Here is a 22,637-nt window from a genome sequence, read left to right on the forward strand (position 1 = left end):
GGAAGACCAGTGGAAGCAAATAATATCCTGATAGCATCAAAGATCCAGCACCATATTTTACAGTAGGTATGGGTTCTTTTCGGCCTAATGGTTTTTCATTTAGACGTCAAACCCACCACAGGTGTGCTTGGCCAAAGAGCTCTATTTTATATTGAAACAGTCTAATGCTCCCAATATACAGGACTGACCTACCTGTGATCAGTTAACTGTTTTAAAACCATGTCAGGCTTTAAGAGAGCATTGCTTTAAGAAAGTCAAATCCTGTTGGACACTAGTCGAACACCTGTTCTGTTTTACCTTTACTTTCCTGTCGTCATTAATCTACACAGGACCTTCTAATTAGCAGATTTTTGCATGAGTGGAGTGCTTGGGTTGCCTGGTGACGTCACCAGGCGGTAAGTTAATAGACCAAATAACGCAGAGAGGTTCCAAACCTCTGCCAATAACAGATTGTTTTTAGCTGCCTTTCCCTTCCCCACTCAGACCACTCACAGACAGTCCTAGCAACATTTTAGAGTTAGAATTAATTGTTTTTTTGTTGTTGCTAAAAAAGCTGTTTTGGTTTATTTTTGTCCATTTTAATGGAAAACTAATACAGTAAAGTACTTAATTGTTACCCAGAAATGATTTGGATATTAAAATAAAAACGTCTGCGTTGGGTTTTTAAAAATCGCATTATGGACAACAATATACGATGTTATGACGCTAGTTATAATGGGCGCTATATACGACGAGCTTGACCTTCAGATTCCTCCAGCTCTCCTCTGGGCTGTACATGGTCAGACAGACAGAAACCCTCCCTCTCTCGAAACACATTAATCATATGGAGGCTGTGGAACCCTGATCTCTAGGGTTCACAAGCAACAGATTGCTTAGGTGCAAGGAGGTCAAAGAGCAGCCATCAACAACAATCTGCTCAGATCATGTTCATGCCCCCCCCCAATCTCAATGAACAGTAGACTCCCTCATAGCAGATAATCTCACACCAACTGGTTATGTCCCCAACACACAATGCAGAGGTATGTGGAGCCTAGATGACAAGTAGCTCTCTGAGCAGGCAGATCACTGGAGATCAGGTGGGATGCTGCTTGGATCCATAGCAGCATGTATGTGTTTGAACTGTGAGCAGGGTTAATCCTCTGTAGGGCGTCTATAGGATTTGATTCTGATGACAAAACCATTGTCTGAGGTGTTGTCAAAGGGTCTTAAAGAAGTCCTCTACCTCTGATCTGCTTATATATAATTTGAACATGATCAAAATACAGCAATTTGTCCCTTTTTGTGTTGTTCCATTATACTGGTCTCCTTCTCCTTTTCCATCCCAGGTGCTGAACCTGTTCTTGGCCCTGCTGCTCAGCTCGTTCAGCTCAGACAACCTGTCAGCTCCCGACGAGGACGGAGAGATGAACAACATCCAGATCGCCGTCGCCCGCATCCACACGGGCTTCGCCTGGCTGATGAGGAACGTCTCCGACCTATTCAACGGAAACCTGAAGAAGAGACGTCTCATGACTAAAGACGTTCAGATTTCTGTGAACCTGACACCCGTAGCCAATCACGTGGAGAGTAACGGTGGGGTGGGGGTCGGGGTGTTGGGGGTGATCGGACGCTACGGAGAGAAGGTCCCGGACGACGACAGCTACATGACCAACCCCAACCTGACCATCAGCGTGCCCATCGCACCAGGGGAGTCGGATGTGGAGTTCCCTGAGGAAGGAGAGGTGGAGGAGGAGACAGAGTCGTCAGAGGACGAGGACAACAAAGCGGTAAGGCTTATCACACAAATTATAGATCACACTGTAGTAAAGAGGCACGTGTTTTTTATTCTAAAGTAACGTTTTTTTTTTTGTGCATCCAAAAGCACAAAATGTGTACATTTGTTCTTGACGTTTTTTTCTTACTAAATATACAGTGAGGTCCGAAATTATTGACACCCTTGATAAAGATGAGCAATAATGACAGTGTAAATAAATAATTAACCTCTCTAGGGCAGGCGGGACGAATTCGTCCCACCTACGTAACAGCCAGTTGAATCCTGTGGCGCGATTTTCAAATACCTTAAAAATCCTATTACTTCAATTTCTCAAACATATGACTATTTTACAGCTATTTAAAGACAAGACTCTCGTTAATCTAACCACACTGTCCGATTTCAAAAAGGCTTTACAACGAAACCAAAACATTAGATTATGTCAGCAGAGTACCCAGCCAGAAATAATCAGACACCCATTTTTCAAGCTAGCATATAATGTCACATAAACCCAGAAGACAGCTAAATGCAGCACTAACCTTTGATGAACTTCATCAGATGACAACCCTAGGACATTATGTTATACAATACATGCATGTTTTGTTCAATGAAGTTCATATTTATATAAAAAAAAAGCTTTTTACATTAGCATGTGACGTTCAGAACTAGCATACCCCCCGCAAACTTCCGGGGAATTTACTAACAATTTACTAAATTACTCACGATAAACGTTCACAAAAAGCATAACAATTAGTTTAAGAATTATAGATACAGAACTCCTCTATGCACTCGATATGTCCGATTTTAAAATAGCTTTTTGGTGAAAGCACATTTTGCAACATTCTAAGTACATAGCCCAGCCATCACGGGCTAGCTATTTAGACACCCGGCAAGTTTAGCCTTCACCAAAATCAGATTTACTATTATAAAAGTTTGATTACCTTTTGTTGTCTTCGTCAGAATGCACTCCCAGGACTGCTACTTCAATAACAAATGTTGGTTTGGTCCAAAATAATCCATCGTTATATCCGAATAGCGGCGTTTTGTTCGTGCGTCCCAGACACTATCCGAAATGGTAAATCAGGGTCGTGCGCATGGCGCAATTTGTGACAAAAAAATTCTAAATATTCCAATACCGTACCTCGAAGCATGTCAACCGCTGTTTAAAATAATTTTTTATGCAATTTATCTCGTAAAAAAGCGATAATATTCCGACCGGGAATCTCCTTTTCGGCAAACAGAGGAAAAAACACAAAGACGGGGGCGGCCAGTGCACGCGCCTAATGCCCATTGTCCCTTGATCGGCCACTTGAGAAAGGCGATAATGTGTTTCAGCCTGGGGCTGGGATGACGACATTCAGGTTTTTCCCGGGCTCTGAGAGCCTATTGGAGCCGTGGGAAGTGTCACGTTACCGCAGAGATCCTTTGTAATTGAATGAGATGTCAAAGAAAGACAATAAATGGTCAGACAGGCCACTTCCTGTAAAGGAATCTCTCAGGTTTTTGCCTGCCATTTGAGTTCTGTTATACTCACAAACACCATTCAAACAGTTTTAGAAACTTTGGAGTGTTTTCTATCCAAAGCCAATAATTATATGCATATTCTAGTTACTGGGCAGGAGTAGTAACCAGATTAAATCGGGTACGTTTTTTATCCAGCCATGTCAATACTGCCCCCTAGCCCTAACAGGTTAAAATACTGAGCTATAGGGGAAATTATATTATTTTATGCTAATTCAATTGCTTAGAGAAAGATATTTCTTTAAACAATTGACACCCCTAAAGATTCTTATAAATTAAGTAGTCAAACGTTTAGTATTTGGTCCCACATTCATAGCATGCAATGTTTACATCAAGCTGGTGACTCTACAAACTTGTTGGATGCATTTGCTGTTTGTTTTGGTCGTGTTTCAGAATCTTTTGTGCCCAATAGACATGAATGATAAATAATGTATTGTGTCATTTTGGAGTCACTTTTAATTGTAAATAAGAATAGAATATGTTTCTAAACACTTCTACATTCATGTGGATGCTACCAGGATTACAGATTATCCTGAATGAATCATAAATAATGATGACTGAGAAAGTTACAGAGGGTCAAAGATCATAACCCCCAAAACAGAATAATCTGAAACACAACCAAAACGAACTGCAAATGCATCCAAATGCAAGCTTGATGTAGAAATTGCATGCTAGGAATATGGGACCAAATACTACATTTTTTACTATTTCTTTAGAGGTGTCAATCATTTTGACCCCTACCTTTTTTTTCTGAAAAAAGGTATTACTTGTTAAACAAAATCTCTTTCTCTGAACAATTGTATTATTGCTCATCTTCATCAAGGCTGCCAGTCATTTCTGACCCCACTGCGTGTATAAATATACTAACTTGATCTTGGTCATAGGACTTTTATGATGAAAGACACAATCAAGAGCATCCCCAGTCAAGAATGTCCCCAGTCCCAAGCCTCCCCAGTCCTGGGCATCCCTAGTCCCAAGTGTCCCCAGTCCCAAGTGTCCCCAGTCCTGAGTGTCCCCAGTCCCGAACCTCGCCAGTCCCGAGTCTCCCTAGTAACCTCAGATACACTTACACATCAGTGCCATGGTGAACTGTACCAGATTGGCAGCTGCTCATGTCACTCAAAAGTGAGAGTGAGGACAGGGATCAATGAGCTGCAGGGGGGCGGGTCATATGGTAGATTACAGGAAGTGGGTAGTACTGTAGAATAGATGGACGCGGGGCAGAATGGAGGTATTCCGGATATATAATCTGGTAATTCTGTGAGCCAAGCATACAAGGTGATCCCTGGAGACAGGACACAGATTTAGTTTCATAATCGCTACGCAACGCTATACAGAAATATGGTTGGGCTGTATCCAAATTTTCCTACCGTTTCTGTATAATACCGGGGTATACGGTATTACTGGAAGTGCACCCAAGGGGCGCTATTTAAAAAAAAAGTTTAAAAAAACAAACATTTAGGCAACAGAGACCTTGATCCAGGAGGGGTTCCAGTCTGTTTAGCTGACGTTCCACTCCTTGCCACTACGTCATTGCCAGAGAAACTGGCCTTTCGGCAATATCAACGTTCAATATGCAGCTGGATTTACGGTGGAGTTGCTCATTGGTTGTTGGAAATAACAGGAATGCATGTGGAACCTCGTTAATAGAATTAGAATGATGAAGACAAAAACAAACATTTCGCTGTTAGCTAAGACAAGCTGTTGTATTGTCAGGCTTAAAATCAAAGCAAATAGGTTTGGAATTGCAGTGTGTATTTAGTTTGAGAATTTAGACATGAGGTAGCAACTTTTGACAGACTGGTTTCATCTGGACAAACAAAAAATGATGGCTGCAGATTTATTTATTTGATTTAACTAGGCAAGTCAGTTAAGAACAAATTCTTATTTACAATGACGGCCTACCCTGGTCAAAACCAGACGACGCTGGACCAATTGTGTGCCGTCCTATGGGACTCCCAATCACGGCCAGATGTCTGGATTTGAACCAGGGACTGCAGTGACGCCTCTAGCACTGTAGAAACTAGTGGAATGATGCTTTGAAAAAGCCCGTCTGTATCTGGTCTCTGTGGGTCGTGTTGTGAGTTGATACTAGTTGGCATTCACACACACACACGCACACTCACACGTACACGCACGCCAGCCAGGGCCTTCAGATGTGATTAAGCCTGAAAACATCTTCTCAGAAAGCACAGCGCTGGGCTACAAAGAAAACTGTCTCACATTAAATTAATGGAAGTGGCTTTTTGCTTCTCTTAGATTGACTAATATTCACCTCTTAGGTAATTAACACAATGTCACCGACTGCAGCATGTATTTCCCTCGGCATTAAGCCTTAATAAGCCCCTCATTGAGTCAATCTTGTCTCTCTCTTTCTCTTTCGCTCTCTATATCTCTCCCCCCTCTCTCTCTCTCTCTCTCTCTCTTTATCTTTCGCTCTCTCGCTCTCTCTTTCTCTCCCTCTGTCTCTCATCATCCCTCTCTTTCTTTAAATCCTGATGCAGGGTTGGCAGGCAGCATCAGTCTGCAGTGGGGCAGATGTTAAATTGTAGAGCTATAGAACTGTAGTGGTAGAGCTGCCCAGGCCCTGCAGATTAAATAGTCAGAGTGGACAGAGCAGAGCGGGGTTGGCACGGCATGGCAGGGCAGGGTGGGGCGGGGCGGGGCGGGGGGAGCTGGGCATGGTGGGGTAGGGTGGACGCCAGAGCGGGGTGGGCAGGGTTGGTTGCCGGGGCGGCCGGGCAGCAGTCTGGCCTCTTCCTCGTGCCCTCTATCCCTGGTGTGCCCTGCTCCCTGCCCGCTCCACTCCAGAATTAGAGGCTTCTGGGCAAAATGGAAATTAGAAGGGAAAAAAAGCCATCTAGCAGCTTATCTGGCATTCAGCAGCTTATCTGGCATCTAGCAGCTTATCTAGCAGTTTATCTGGCATCTAGCAGCTTATCTGGCATCTAGCAGCTTATCTGGCATTCAGCAGCTTATCTAGCAGTTTATCTGGCATCTAGCAGCCTATCTGGCATTTAGCAGCTTATCTGGCATCTAGCAGCTTATCTAGCAGTTTATCTGGCATCTAGCAGCTTATCTGGCATCTAGCAGCTTATCTGGCATTCAGCAGCTTATCTAGCAGTTTATCTGGCATCTAACAGCCTATCTGGCATCTAGCAGCTTATCTGGCAGTATATCTGGCATCTAGCAGCCTATCTGGCGTTTAGCAGCCTATCTGGCATCTAGCAGCTTATCTGGCATTCAGCAGCTTATCTGGCATTTAGCAGCTTATCTGGCATTCAGCAGCTTATCTAGCAGTTTATCTGGCATCTAGCAGCCTATCTGGCATCTAGCAGCTTATCTAGCAGTTTATCTGGCATCTAGCAGCCTATCTGGCATCTAGCAGCTTATCTAGCAGTTTATCTGGCATCTAGCAGCCTATCTGGCATTTAGCAGCTTATCTAGCAGTTTATCTGGCATCTAGCAGCCTATCTGGCATCTAGCAGCTTATCTAGCAGTTTATCTGGCATCTAGCAGCCTATCTGGCATCTAGCAGCTTATCTAGCAGTTTATCTGGCATCTAGCAGCCTATCTGGCATTTAGCAGCCTATCTGGCGTCTAGCAGCCTATCTGGCGTCTAGCAGCCTATCTGGCGTTTAGCAGCCTATCCGGCGTTTAGCAGCCTATCTGGCGTCTAGCAGCCTATCTGGCGTCTAGCAGCCTATCTGGCGTCTAGCAGCTTATCTGGCGTCTAGCAGCCTATCTGGCTTCTAGCAGCCTATCTGGCGTTTAGCAGCCTATCTGGCGTCTAGCAGCCTATCTGGCATCTAGCAGCCTATCTGGCGTCTAGCAGCCTATCTGGTGTCTAGCAGCTTATCTGGCGTCTAGCAACCTATCCGGCGTTTAGCAGCCTATCTGGCGTCTAGCAGCCTATCTGGCGTCTAGCAGCTTATCTGGCGTCTAGCAACCTATCCGGCGTTTAGCAGCCTATCTGGCGTTTAGCAGCCTATCTGGCATCTAGCAGCCTATCTGGCATCTAGCAGCCTATCTGGCATCTAACAGCCTATCTGGCATCTAACAGCCTATCTGGCGTCTAGCAGCCTATCCGGCGTCTAGCAGCCTATCTGGCGTCTAGCAGCCTATCTGTCAGTTTATCTGGCATCTAGCAGCCTATCTGGCATCTAGCAGCTTATCTAGCAGTTTATCTGGCATCTAGCAGCCTATCTGGCATTTAGCAGCTTATCTAGCAGTTTATCTGGCATCTAGCAGCCTATCTGGCATCTAGCAGCTTATCTAGCAGTTTATCTGGCATCTAGCAGCCTATCTGGCATCTAGCAGCCTATCTGGCGTTTAGCAGCCTATCTGGCGTTTAGCAGCCTATCTGGCGTCTAGCAGCCTATCTGGCATCTAGCAGCCTATCTGGCGTCTAGCAGCCTATCTGGCGTCTAGCAGCCTATCTGGCGTCTAGCAGCTTATCTGGCGTCTAGCAACCTATCTGGCATCTAGCAGCCTATGGCGTTTAGCAGCCTATCCGGCGTCTAGCAGCCTATCTGGCATCTAGCAGCCTATCTGGCATCTAGCAGCCTATCTGGCGTCTAGCAGCTTATCTGGCGTCTAGCAACCTATCTGGCGTTTAGCAGCCTATCTGGCGTCTAGCAGCCTATCTGGCGTATAGCAGCCTATCTGGCGTCTAGCAGCTTATCTGGCGTCTAGCAACCTATCCGGCGTTTAGCAGCCTATCCGGCGTTTAGCAGCCTATCTGGCGTCTAGCAGCCTATCTGGCATCTAACAGCCTATCTGGCATCTAACAGCCTATCTGGCGTCTAGCAGCCTATCTGGCGTCTAGCAGCCTATCTGGCGTCTAGCAGCCTATCTGGCGTCTAGCAGCCTATCTGGCATCTAGCAGCCTATCTGGCATCTGGCAGCCTATCTGGCATTTAGCAGCCTATCTGGCATTTAGCAGCCTATCTGGCGTCTAGCAGCCTATCTGGCGTTTAGCAGCCTATCTGGCGTCTAGCAGCTTATCTGGCATCTATTTGTTTATCTAGCAGTTTATCTGGCATCTAGCAGCCTATCTGGCATCTAGCAGCTTATCTGGCATCTAGCAGCTTATCTGGCGTTTAGCAGCCTATCTGGCGTTTAGCAGCCTATCCGGCGTCTAGCAGCTTATCTGGCATCTAGCAGTTTATCTAGCAGTTTATCTGGCATCTGGCAGCCTATCTGACGTTTAGCAGCCTATCTGGCGTCTAGCAGCCTATCTGGCGTCTAGCAGCATATCTGGCGTCTAGCAGCCTATCTGGCGTCTAGCAGCCTATCTGGCGTCTAGCAGCCTATCTGGCGTCTAGCAGCCTATCTGACGTTTAGCAGCCTATCTGACGTTTAGCAGCCTATCTGGCATCTAGCGGCTTATCTGGCGTCTAGCGGCCTATCTGGCGTCTAGCAGCCTATCTGGCGTCTAGCAGTTTATCTGGCACCTAGCAGTTTATCTGGCACCTAGCAGCTTATCTGACATCAGCAGCCTATCTGACATCAGCAGTGCTGCAGTAAAAAAATGACTTTAAAACACACCAAAAAACGACCAGCGGTTTGAGTTAGCAACAAATGGTTTTATTATTTATTTATTTTTTAAATCATTAATGAAGCTGATTTGTGGTTACTTATTTGATTTGATCATTTTCTTCAGTGATTGAAAATCAGCAAGTCTTACTGAAAGGCAATGACATATTATGTATTTGCTCACACTTTGTGTTTGTGTGTGTGTGTGTGTGTGTGTGTGTGTGTGTGTGTGTGTGTGTGTGTGTGTGTGTGTGTGTGTGTGTGTGTGTGCGCACACACTGATGTTGGTGAAGTGATCATCTCTGATCCTTTACTATTGACCATAGTATAACCCTGATTCTATCTAAATGCTGCCAGAGCAGATTCCCTCTGTTCCTCTTTCAGCCCTAAGAATGATACCGACAATAATCCTGTCTCCAGTTCTCACACACACACACACACACACACACACACACACACACACACACACACACACACACACACACACACATTCTTTAATGCTGGATTACGCTTTCGTTTTATTGGATTGCAGCAGCACCTCTGTCCCAATAATCCCAGTAAAGCGTGTGAAATATGTTTCCATTACTACACAGTGAAATCTCATCAGACCTGTACTAAGACTTCTTGGTGACAGGAAGGCAGAGGTCACGGCACAACCTGATCCCCGAACCCTTACTTTAGCATTAGACTACAGCACAGCCTGAACTCTGAACCCTAACTGTATCATTAGATTACAACACAGCCTGAACTCTGAACCCTTACTTTAGCATTAGACTACAGCACAGCCTGAACTCTGAACCCTAACTGTATCATTAGATTACAACACAGCCTGAACTCTGAACCCTAACTGTAGCATTAGATTACAACACAGCCTGAACTCTGAACACTAAGTGTAGCATTAGATTACAGCACAGCCTGAACCCTGAACCCTAACTGTAGCATTAGATTAGAGCACAGCCTGAACTCTGAACCCTAACTGTAGCATTAGATTACAGCACAGCCTGAACTCTGAACCCTAACTGTAGCATTAGATTACAGCACAGCCTGAACTCTGAACCCTAACTGTAGCATTAGATTACAGCACAGCCTGAACTCTGAACCCTAACTGTAGCATTAGATTACAGCACAGCCTGAACTCTGAACCCTAACTGTAGCATTAGATGACAGCACAGCCTGAACTCTGAACCCTAACTGTAGCATTAGATTACAGCACAGCCTGAACTCTGAACCCTAACTGTAGCATTAGATTACAGCACAGCCTGAACTCTGAACCCTAAGTGTAGCATTAGATTACAGCACAGCCTGAACCCTGAACCCTAACTGTAGCATTAGATGACAGCACAGCCTGAACTCTGAACCATAACTTTCAAATACTTTCAGCATTTGTTTTAGCCCTGTCTGGAGTGCCAGATGGGCGGGGTTTGACATTTTGGGACTATTATGTTTGTATATGAAGACAATCCTATTTGAAATTATTTGGAATAGTACTTGAACCTAGGTCTGGATGACAAATCGGAGACATAGAATTACGCTGTTCAGGAAGTCAACTCTCACCATTTAACGGTTGAAATGTATGTGTTGACTCAATGCTTGATGTGTGCACTTTATGTCACAGAAATGTCACAGATTGATGTTATTAATACATAATTCAAACAGGCCTATGTGAATGGGCTGTTTTATAAACAGTACTCACAAATGCAGTTGAGAGATTGGGTGTGTTTACATTTCTTAGTGTGCCGAGAAGTATCTCGAGTCTGATGAATATGGCAGCACTTTCTATGGGGATGGACAAACAGAATGAATATGGTGTGACGTGACTTCCTGGTGTGACTTTCTTGTTCCTGTGTTGCAGGAAAAAGTGAGCCTATCAGAAGGCAGCACGGTGGACTTGCGGAAGCCAGGGGAGGAAGAGGATGACTTCTCTGAGACGGCTGACGATGTTATGGAGCCAGATGAATGTTTCCCTGAATGTACGTAGCTACTCTATGCAAGATCCTCATGATTAGCTGTCTGTCTGTCTGTCTGTCTGTCTGTCTGTCTGTCTGTCTGTCTGTCTGTCTGTCTGTCTGTCTGTCTGTCTGTCTGTCTGTCTGTCTGTCTGTCTGTCTGTCTGTCTGTCTGTCTGTCTGTGATTTAAGTGATTTAAACTATATCTGTTTCTCTCTGCCTCAGTCTGTGTTGCACCACTGTAAGTGAGCTATTAAAGTATCAAATCAATTTGTATTTGACACATGCTTGGTAAACAACAGGTGTGGCCAAAAGTTTTGAGAATGACACAAATATTAATTTTCACAAAGTCTGCTGTCTCAGTTTGTATGATGGCAATTTGCATATACTCCAGAATGTTTTGAAGAGTGATCAGATGAATTGCAATTAACTGCAAAGTCCCTCTTTGCCATGCAAATGAACTGAATCCCCCAAAAAACATTTCCACTGCATTTCAGCCCTGCCACAAAAGGACCAGCTGACATCATGTCAGTGATTCTCTCGTTAACACAGGTGTGCGTGTTGACGAGGACAAGGCTGGAGATCACTCTGTCATGCTGATTGAGTTCGAATAACAGACTGGAAGCTTCAAAAGGAGGGTGGTGCTTGGAATCATTGTTCTTCCTCTGTCAACCATGGTGACCTGCCAGGAAACACGTGCCGTCATCATTGCTTTGCACAAAAAGGGCTTCACAGGCAAGGATATTGCTGCCAGTAAGATTGCACCTAAATCAACCATTTATCGGATCATCAAGAACTTCAAGGAGAGCGGTTCAATTGTTGTGAAGAAGGCTTCAGGGCGCCCAAGAAAGTCCAGCAAGCGCCAGGACCGTCTCCTAAAGTTGATTCAGCTGCGGGATCGGGGCACCACCAGTACAGAGCTTGCTCAGGAATGGCAGCAGGCAGGTGTGAGTGCATCTGCACTCACAGTGAGGTGAAGACTTTTGGAGGATGGCCTGGTGTCAAGAAGGGCAGCAAAGAAGCCACTTCTCTCCAGGAAAAACATCAGGGACAGACTGATATTCTGCAAAAGGTACAGGGATTGGACTGCTGAGGACTGGGGTAAAGTCATTTTCTCTGATGAATCCCCTTTCCGATTGTTTGGGGCATCTGAAATAAAGCTTGTCCGGAGAAGACAAGGTGAGCGCTACCATCAGTCCTGTGTCATGCCAACAGTAAAGCATCCTGAGACCATTCATGTGTGGGGTTGCTTCTCAGCCAAGGGCTCACTCACAATTTTGCCTAAGAACACAGCCATGCATAAAGAATGGTACCAACACATCCTCCGAGAGCAACTTCTCCCAACGATCCAGGAACAGTTTGGTGACAAACAATGCCTTTTCCAGCATGATAGAGCACCTTGCCATAAGGCAAAAGTGATAACTAAGTGGCTCGGGGAACAAAACATCGATATTTTGGGTCCATGGCCAGGAAACTCCCCAGACCTTAATCCCATTGAGAACTTGTGGTCAATCCTCAAGAGGCGGGTGGACAAACAAAAACCCACAAATTCTGACAAACTCCAAGCATTGATTATGCAAGAATGGGCTGCCATCAGTCAGGATGTGGCCCAGAAGTTAATTGACAGCATGCCAGGGCGGATTGCAGAGGTCTTGAAAAAGAAGGGTCAACACTGCAAATATTGACTCTTTGCATCAACTTCATGTGATTGTCAATAAAAGCCTTTGACACTTATGAAATGCTTGTAATTATACTTCAGAATTCCATAGTAACATCTGACAAAAATATCTAAAGACACTGAAGTAGCAAATTTTGTGGAAATTAATATTTGTGTCATTCTCAAAACTTTTGGCCACAACTGTAGACTAACAGTGAATTGCTTCCTGGATGGGGGCGTGCTCGGCCATTCCCAACAGAGAGAATAAAAGAGAAATCATAGAAAAATAATACGGGGCGGCAGGGTAGCCTAGCGGTTAAGAGCATTATGCCAGTAATGGCAAGGTTATTGGTTCGAATCCCTGAGGTGACAAATCTTTTGATGTGCCCTTGAGCAACACACTTAACCCTAATTGCTCTAGTACGTCAATCTGGATAAGAGCATCTGCTAAATTACTTAACTATAAATACACAATGAGTAGCAATAACTTGGCTATGTACCAGTATCGATGTGCAGTGGGTAGATATGTATTGTACATACAGTGCCTTCAGAAAGTATTCACAACCCTTGATTTTTTTACAGCCTGAATTTAAAATGTATAAAAATGTGATTTTTGGTCACTGGCCTACACATACACACATACCCCATAATGTCAAAGTGGAATAATTGTTTTTCTAAATTTCTACAAATTAATAAGAAATGAAAAGCTGAAATGTCAACCCATTTGTTATGGCAAGCCTAAAGTCATGCGCTGCCACGCAGTCGTAGGGAAACAGGGAGTACAGGAGGGGACTAAGCAGGCATCGTTGATGGTCCCCCGTGTTGAGATTGACCACTTGAGGGCGACTCATCAGTAAGTCCAGGATCCAGTTGCAGAAGGAGATGTTCAGTACCAGGGTCCTTAGTGGATTACAGCTTAGTGATGAGCTTTGAGGGCACAATGGTGTTGAACGCTGAGCTGTAGTCAATGAACAGCATTCTCACATAGGTGTTCCTCTTGTCCAGGTGGGAAAGGGCAGTGTGGAGTGCGGTTGAGATTGTGTCATCTATGGATCTGTTAGGGCGGTATGTGAATTGGAGTGGGTCCAGGGTGTCTGGGATGATGGCATTGATGTGAGCCATGACCAGCCTTTCAAAACACTTCATGGCTACAGATGTGAGTGCTACGGGGTGATAGTCATTTAGGCAGGTTACCTTGGCATTCTTGGGTGCAGGGACTATGGTGGTCTGCTTCAAACATGTAGATATTACAGACTCAGTCAGGAAGAGGTTGAAAATATCAGTGAAGACATTTGCCAGCTGGTCAGCGCATGCTCTGAGTACGCATCCTGGTAATCCATCTGGCCCGGCGGCCTTGTGAATGTTAACCTGTTTATAGGTCTTACTCACATTGGCTACGGAGAGTGTGATCACACAGTCATCCGGAATAGCTGGTGCTCTCATGCACGGTTCAGTGTTGCTAGCCTCGAACCGAGCATAGAAGAAATGTAGCTTGTCTGGTAGGCTATCATCACTGTAGGCTATCATCACTGTAATCTGTGATAGTTTGCAAGCCTTGCCACATCTGATGGGCGTCAGAGCTGGCGGAGTAGGATTTGATCTTAGTCCCGTATTGATGTTTTGACTGTTTGATGGCTCGTTGGAGGTTGTAGCGGGCTTTCATATAAGTGTCCGCATTAGTGTCTCGCTCCTTGAAAGCGGTAGCTCTAGTCTTTAGCTCTGTGCGGATGTTGCCTGTAATCCATGGCTTCTGGTTGGGATATGTACATACGTTCACTGTGGGAACGATGTCGTCGATGCACTTCCACTCTGTGCTAGCTAAACAGTCCTGTAACTTAGCATCTGCTACATCTGACCACTTCTGTATTGAGAGCATCACTGGTACTTCCTGATTGAGTTTTTTTCTTGTAAGCAGGAATCAGGAGGATAGAGTTATGGTCAGAGTTGCCAAATGGAGGGCGAGGGAGAGCTTTGCATGCGTTTCTGTGTGTGGAGTAAGGTCATGCTGGTAAAAATGAAGTAAGACAGATTTCAGTTTCCCTGCATTAAAATCACTGGCCACTAGGAGCGCCGACTCTGGATGAGTATTTTCTTGTTTGCTTATGGCCTTACACAGCTCATTGAGTGCGGTCTTAGTGCCAGCATCTGTTTGTGGTGGTAAATAGAAAGCTATGAAAAATATAGATGAAAACTCTCTTGGTAAATAGTGTGGTCTACAGCTTATCATGAGGTACTCTACCTCAGGCCAGCAAAACCTTGAGACTTCCTTAACATTAGAGATCGCGCACCAGCTGTTGTTAACAAAGCGACACACACCTCCCCCTTAATGTTACCCGAAGCTTCCGTTCGGTCTTGATGATTCATAAAAAAAACAGCTAGATGTACAGTATTTTATCTATGTCCTTGTTCAGCCTTGACACCGAGAAACATAGGATATTACACTTCTTTAGGTCCCGTTGATGGGATAGTCTCAGACGGAGCTTGTACAGTTTGTTCTTTAGTGATTGTACGTTCGCCAATCGAATGGAAGGTAGAGACGGTTTATTTCCTCGTCAAAGTAGTTTCACCAGGGAACCCACTCGTTTGCCTCTGTTATACAGAGGCAAACGAGTCCTGGGGATTAGGGCCTGGTTACGGGATGTGCAGTACATTCATAGCTGCCGACTCGTTGAAGTAAAAGCCTTCATCCAAATCGAGGTTAGTGATCGCTGTTCTGATGTCCAAAAGCTGTTTTCGGTCATAGGAAATTGATGGCAGAATTACTAGGTACAAAAAAAGATCAGCGTAAAATAAACAACAACAACAAAAACAACACAAAATAACAGAATTGGTCAGCTTCCTGTAAGACGACAGCTATCCATCTCTTCAGCGCCATCTTCTGTTTGTCTCTGTGTCTCAGTCTGTGTTCGCCACTGTAAGTGCTGTGAGATCAACACGACTCGGGGCCTGGGTCAGGCCTGGTGGAGACTGAGGAAGACCTGTTACCAGATTGTTGAACACAGCTGGTTCGAGACTTTTATTATCTTCATGATCCTGCTGAGCAGTGGTGCTCTGGTGAGACCAACCACCTTTTACCCCTTAGTCTTACCTGACCTCTCAACCTTCACCTCTGACCTCTTATCATCTTCATCATCCTGCTGAGCAGCTGTGCTCTGGTGAGACCAACCACCTCTTACCCCAGTCTTACCTGACCTCTTTAAGAGTCAGCTCATAGGGCCACATTTACGAAACTATTGCTCCATCAGTGCTAATTTGATACCAAGTGTCTTCAAAAGCAAGTATATATAAAAAAGGCATAAACCGTGCAATGTCTCTTTCTAGATCTTTCTATTATGTCATCTTTACTTAACTTTTTATTTTTTACAATTTCACTAAACAGCTCGTTCCTATTCTTACAGCACAACAGCTGAATGTATTGGTTTTATCTAAGGCTTGAGAGGTTATAATCTGTGGTTTCTCTTTTGTCCCTCCTGCGCTGCTCTAGGCATTTGAGGACATCTACATTGAGAAAAGGAAAGTGGTGAAGGTTATCTTGGAGTACGCTGATAAGGTTTTCTCCTACATATTCGTCCTAGAGATGTTCCTCAAATGGATTGCCTACGGCTTCAAGAAGTACTTCACCAATGCTTGGTGTTGGCTGGACTTCCTCATTGTTGATGTAAGTGTTAAGCTTCGTACGTTGTGCCCAGTTTATGTTCACAGTGAGAATAGATATGCAGGTAGCTAATGCATATAACAAAAGTTTGGGTGGTTTTCAGACTGGTGGTGAGAGCTGCTGTAAGTTATGTACAGACTTTTTTTTTTCTCAAACTATCGGCCCGACCCGAGTTGAACTCTTTCTGCTTGCTTTCCAGTGAGTTTGGTTCGTTAAGGTCGGCTTGTTGACATTGGAGATAAACACTGTTTATTTCCAGCTTGGTTTGGGCTCGCTTATAAGCAGGCTGCCACCAGATATGTTATGTTGTGTAGGACCTGTGGTCACCGATTAATTGTACGTTGGTACCTCTTAAATGAAGGTCATTCATTTATACAGCGTGGTACCTACCTGTGGACGTGAGTTTTTGTGGCCATTATAACAGTATACCGGGAGAAATATACTGTTTATATGCATGTACAGGGTACACATTTTTAACAGAGTATAATCTTGATAGCGCCGCAGGGTCCATATCTCCACACAGTTTACCTTAATATTCTAGTGGCTAATTCTCCCTTATCTTAATATTCTAGGGTCTATATCTCCCTTATCTTAATATTCTAGGGTCTATATCTCCCTTACCTTAATATTCTCGGGTCTAATTCTCCCTTGTCTTAATATTCTAGGGTCTATATCTCCCTTATCTTAATATTCTAGGGTCTATATCTCCCTTATCTTAATATTCTAGGGTCTATATCTCCCTTACCTTAATATTCTCGGGTCTAATTCTCCCTTGTCTTAATATTCTAGGGTCTATATCTGCCTTATCTTAATATTCTTGGGTCTCTGTCTCCCTTATCTTAATATTCTAGGGTCTATACCTCCCTTATTTTAATATTCTAGGGTCTATATCTCCACACAGTTTACCTTAATATTCTAGTGGCTAATTCTCCCTTACCTTAATATTCTAGGGTCTATATCTCCCTTGTCTTAATATTCTAGGGTCTATATCTCCCTTGTCTTAATATTCTCGGGTCTCTGTCTCCCTTGTCTTAATATTCTAGGGTCTATATCTCCCTTATCTTAATATTCTAGGGTCTATATCTCCCTTATCTTAATATTCTAGGGGCTATATCTCCCTTACCTTAATATTCTAGGGGCTATACAGTTGAAGTCGGAAGTTTACATACACTTGGTTGGAGTCATTAAAAATTGTTTTTCAACCACTCCACAAATTTCTTGTTAACAAACTATAGTTTTGGCAAGTCAGTTAGGACATCTACTTTGTGCATGACAAGTAATTTTTTCAACAATTGTTTACAGACAGATTATTTCACTTATAATTCACTGTATCACAATTCCAGTGGGCCAGAAGATTACATACACTAAGTTGACTGTGCCTTTAAACAGCTTGGAATATTCCAGAAAATGATGTCATGGCTTTAGAAGCTTCTGATAGGCTGATTGACATCATTTGAGTCAATTGGAGGTGTACCTGTGGATGTATTCCAAGGCCTACCTTCAAACTCAGTGCCTCTTTGCTTGACATCATGGGAAAATCAAAAGAAATCAGCCAAGACCTCAGGAAAAAAATGGTAGACCTCCACAGGTCTGGTTCATCCTTGGGAGCAATTTTCAAACATCTGAAGGTACCACATTCATCTGTACAAACAATAGTACACATGTATAAACACCATGGGACATCGCAGCCGTCATACCGCTCAGGAAGGAGACGAGATGAACGTACTTTGGTGTGAAAAGTGCAAATCTATCCCAGAAAAACAGCAAAGGACCTTGTTAAGATGCTGGAGGAAACAGGTACAAAAGTATCTATATCCACAGTAAAACGAGTCCTATATCGACATAACCTGAAAGGCCGCTCAGCAAGGAAGAAGCCACTACTCCAAAACTTCCATAAAAAAGCCAGACTACGGTTTGCAACTGCACATGGGGACAAAGATCGTAGTTTTTGGAGAAATGTCCACTGGTCTGATGAAACAAAAATAGAACTGTTTGGCCTTAATGACCATCGTTATGTTTGGAGGAAAAAGGGGGAGGCTTGCAAGCCAAAGAACACCATCCCAACCGTGAATCACGGGGGTGGCAGCATCATGCTGTGGGGGTGCTTTGCTGCAGGAGGTACCGGTGCACTTCACAAAATAGATGGCATCATGAGGGAGTAAAATTATGTGGCTATATTGAAGCAACATCTGAAGACATCAGTCATGAAGTTAAAGCTTGGTCGCAAATGGGTCTTCCAAATGGACAATGACCCCAAGCATACTTCCAAAGTTGTGGCAAAATGGCTTAAGGACAACAAAGTCAAGGTATTGGAGTGGCCATCACAAAGCCCTGGCCTCAATCCTATAGAATATTTTTGAGCAGAACTGAAAAAGTGTGTGCGAGCAAGGAGGCCTACAAACCTGACTCAGTTACACCAGCTCTGTCAGGAGGAATGGGCCAAAATACACCCAACTTATTGTGGGAAGCTTGTGGAAGGCTACCCGAAATGTTAGACCCAAGTTAAACAATTTAAAGGCAATGCTACCAAATACTAATTGAGTGTGTGTAAACTTCTGACCCACTCGGAATGTGATGAAAGAAATAAAAGCTGAAATAAATCGTTCTCTCTACTATTATTCTGACATTTCACATTCTTAAAATAAAGTGGTGATCCTAACTGACCTAAGACAGGGAATTTATACTAGGATTGAATGTCAGGAATTGTGAAAAACAGAGTTTAAATGTATTTGGCTAAGGTGTATGTAAACTTCCGACTTCAACTGTATCTCCCTTATCTTTATATTCTAGGGTCTATATCTCCCTTACCGTAATATTCTAGGAGCTATATCTCCCTTACCTTAATATTCTAGGGGCTGTATCTCCCTTATGTTAATATTCTAGGGTCTGTATCTCCCTTGCCTTAATATTCTAGGTGCTATATCTCCCTTACCTTACCCGATAGTGATGTAGGGGCTAGGGGTAAAATCTCCCTTACCTTACTCCACAGTGCCATAGGGGCTAAGGGTTATATCTCCCTTACCTTACCTTGCTTCCTCTGATTTCACCCGCTGGTTCACAGATCGGCACAGACGTGTCTATAGCAGCTGTTAGGGTAAGTGGTAGTTGTGAGGTGAAAGGTGAGTATTGGGATCCAGGTTGGAAAAGCTACTGCATCAATAAAGTTTCTATGTTTCCTCACTCCTAAGTGCTTCACATTGAGATATCAAAAGCCACCGTCTCGTCTACTTTTCAAATCTAAACAACAATTGTCTTTTCTGCAGAAAATGTATTCAAAGCAAATATGTATTTTTTTTTTCTTCCCATCCACTTGATAGTTAAAAATGCACAACGGACCTTGGCTTTTATATCATATAGAAACACACTGCCATGTATTCTAAGGTTTATCTAGAGAAGATCAAATGTATTATTGGACTATTGTATTTTAGAGTTCCTCGTAGGTCATCGACAGGCTGAATTAAAAATGTTCAGACCGTTTTGAATAGTGTAGGTAGAATTTCAATAAATGCTAAGCTGTCTTGATGTTTTGCGCTGTAGTTTTACTATCTCAACAATATGCTGTAATATATTGTATGTGGTCAGTAGCCAGCTGGAGCTGAGGTGATTCATACTGTCTGTCTGCCTCTGTCTCTGTCTGTCTGTCTACAGTGTATCTAGCTGGATAGCACAGTCGGAGAGAATTATATTATTTTTTAGATGTGTGGCTGGATTGCAGAAATGGTCAATGGAGGAGATCCAATGATTGTTTAAACACTATTTGTTATTTCTGGTTTATATATCAACTCTCTAGCCTTTTGATGTTTGTTTTGTTGTGTACTTTCATGGAGCCAAAGACGTATTCTTTATCAGCGTATTTCATTTTCTGAGTATCTTCTTTAGATATATTGGACGAAATCCATTAAAATATACTTTTATAAAGAAATTATTGGGACTGTAATAGCCCTAAATTGCAATGACGGACTTAATTGGATCATACGAATACAAATTGGGCAATCAAATTTGGCAATACCATTAGTTTAAATTAAAAAAAAGGAGAATTGAACATTTTGTTAAACTTCTTTATAAAACCTCACTCTATTTCACATATATACATAGGTCTTATGTATATATAGCTGAGTATGTATGCATGTGCATTGACTGTACATATTGCATACTTGTATGTGTTTTGTCCCTGTTCCATTTCAGTCATTCTACCAGAAATACCTGTCATCCATGGACCATCTATCATGCCATTTTGATTCATAGCTATCACCCTCGGGCCATTCAACAGCGGAATACCATTCTGTTTTGTCCATTTTGGATGTAGAATAGAGTGGAAGTCCCCCCCCAAAAAACATTTTTTTAATGAAAAATATGCCACAAAACCAAAAAATTCTAAATTTTTCTAAATTTAATTAATTGTGTTCCTAACTGTAGAATGTCCCAAAATAATACATTGTTACAGTCTCTAAAGTGTTGGCTCTGAAATTCTTGTCTCGCTGTCTGTTACTCTGTCACTACTCTTCTTGCATATTTTTCTCTCCAGAAATGATTTGATTCATAATTTAGATCTGTAGAGCTTTGTTTTATTTGATGAAAGGTTGTCAGTGATTTAACTGAAAGTATATTGTATCATACAACTTAGGTGGTAGGTTTGAGTGTGTGCATGTGTTTGTGTGTGCGTGTGCATGTGTGTGTGTGTGTGTGTGCGTGCATAGTCCTGCATCTGCGTGCGGATAATGGTGGGGAATTGGGGGTGAGGTGGGGTCTTACAGACAGGGGAACCCATATGTTGTACTTTGATACTTGCTCATAAATTGCAAAACCCACAATCTTTATCAAAATGTGTTCAAGAGTGATGCTGAGGTCTCCTTTGAATGTTGGGATGATGGAGTTTGTATTGTCATCTCAGTCTGAGCTGATTGAATGTCTCTGTGTGTCCTCTCCAGGTGTCGTTGGTGAGCCTGGTAGCTAACTCTCTGGGCTATTCTGACTTTGCTGCCATCAAATCACTGAGGACCCTCCGAGCACTGAGGCCCCTAAGGGCCCTGTCCAGATTCGAGGGCATGCGGGTGAGACGTTCTTTACCCTTGTCTTAGTCGATGTTCTACTTTCCCTGCTCTCTCATAGTTGGCCTATGTCAAGTTATTCTAAGAGATTCCACAAGATATTATCATCAGCGAAGGACCAGAGTTTTCCTAAGCTGGTCACGTGGTCAGGAAAAACTTGCGGTCCTATATCATAACTGTCTGAAGTGACAGACAGCCTCTAACAGTGGAGTATTACCTTGGTCACTTAGTCAGGAAAAACTCCAGCCCTTCATCATTAAACATAATTGATATGCTGTGTCTGTGCTCCATAATAGACAACTTCCACCCGCCTACCCGTGTTATCTCCATCCCCAGGTGGTGGTGAACGCACTGATTGGAGCCATCCCATCCATCATGAATGTCCTGTTGGTCTGCCTCATCTTCTGGCTCATCTTCAGCATCATGGGAGTCAACCTGTTTGCAGGGAAGTTTGGTAAATGTGTGAACCGGACAGGGTTCATCCACAATGCCTCCATCGTCAACAACAAGTCAGAGTGCCTGGCCATGAACGACACTCAGTTTTATTGGACTAAAGTCAAGGTCAACTTTGACAACGTGGGACTAGGATACCTCTCACTGCTGCAAGTGGTCCGTCTTTAAAAATAAAATACAAAAATTACTGTTTACATTTTTTGTTTTTAGCAACTTATGTGTTGAAAGGATGCCATAGTTCTTATTGTTTGTCGATATATGAAGTAACATTTTTATTATTTAAAAAGGTTTACCCTATAATTGTGTCAATGATGTTCAATTTCCTTCAAGGCCACGTTTAAAGGATGGATGGAAGTTATGCATGCAGCTGTTGATTCACGTGGCGTACGTATCAATCTCTTTCCACAAATCTAGACAAATTCCTCATCTCATAAATAGAATGAGTAGACTACATTTTTATTTATAAAGATAAAAACAGGATCAACTAAAATGTGTGTGTTTCCAGGTAGAGGAGCAGCCAATCAGGGAGATCAACCTCTACATGTACCTCTACTTCGTCATCTTCATCATCTTCGGATCCTTTTTCACTCTCAACCTCTTCATCGGCGTCATCATTGATAATTTCAACCAGCAAAAAAGAAAGATAAGTATATGTGGCATAACATGTTGTTTTATGTCTCGACCTACTCATTTCACACTGTTGTATTAACAGCTGTCTGTATGGATATACAACATTAACAGCTGTCTGTATGGATATCTACAACATTAACAGCTGTCTATATGGATATACAACATTAACAGCTGTCTGTATGGATATACAACATTAACAGCTGTCTGTATGGATATTTACAACATTAACAGCTGTCTGTATGGATATCTACAACATTAACAGCTGTCTATATGGATATAGAACATTAACAGCTGTCTGTATGGATATACAACATTAACAGCTGTCTGTATGGATATACAACATTAACAGCTGTCTGTATGGATATCTACAACATTAACAGCTGTCTGTATGGATATCTACAACATTAACAGCTGTCTGTATGGATATCTACAACATTA

At 43.0% G+C, this 22,637-nt stretch overlaps 1 protein-coding gene across 2 annotated transcripts in view; it reads left to right on the forward strand.

Annotated features, from left to right (window-relative positions):
• The window catches only part of scn12aa (sodium channel, voltage gated, type XII, alpha a), a 122,619-nt gene that overhangs the window by 93,020 nt on the left and 6,962 nt on the right, over window positions 1-22,637 (forward strand). For both annotated transcript variants that reach the window (XM_014141417.2, XM_045694475.1), the window contains 8 exons: window positions 1,326-1,766; window positions 10,662-10,779; window positions 15,313-15,467; window positions 15,898-16,071; window positions 20,997-21,119; window positions 21,453-21,725; window positions 21,900-21,953; window positions 22,075-22,212. In XM_014141417.2, the coding sequence (XP_013996892.2) occupies window positions 1,326-1,766; window positions 10,662-10,779; window positions 15,313-15,467; window positions 15,898-16,071; window positions 20,997-21,119; window positions 21,453-21,725; window positions 21,900-21,953; window positions 22,075-22,212 (1,476 nt within the window). The remainder of the gene's footprint in view (window positions 1-1,325; window positions 1,767-10,661; window positions 10,780-15,312; window positions 15,468-15,897; window positions 16,072-20,996; window positions 21,120-21,452; window positions 21,726-21,899; window positions 21,954-22,074; window positions 22,213-22,637) is intronic.

This window comes from Salmo salar, chromosome ssa14 (assembly GCF_905237065.1).
Source record: "Salmo salar chromosome ssa14, Ssal_v3.1, whole genome shotgun sequence".
NCBI classification, from domain to species: Eukaryota; Metazoa; Chordata; class Actinopteri; order Salmoniformes; family Salmonidae; genus Salmo; species Salmo salar.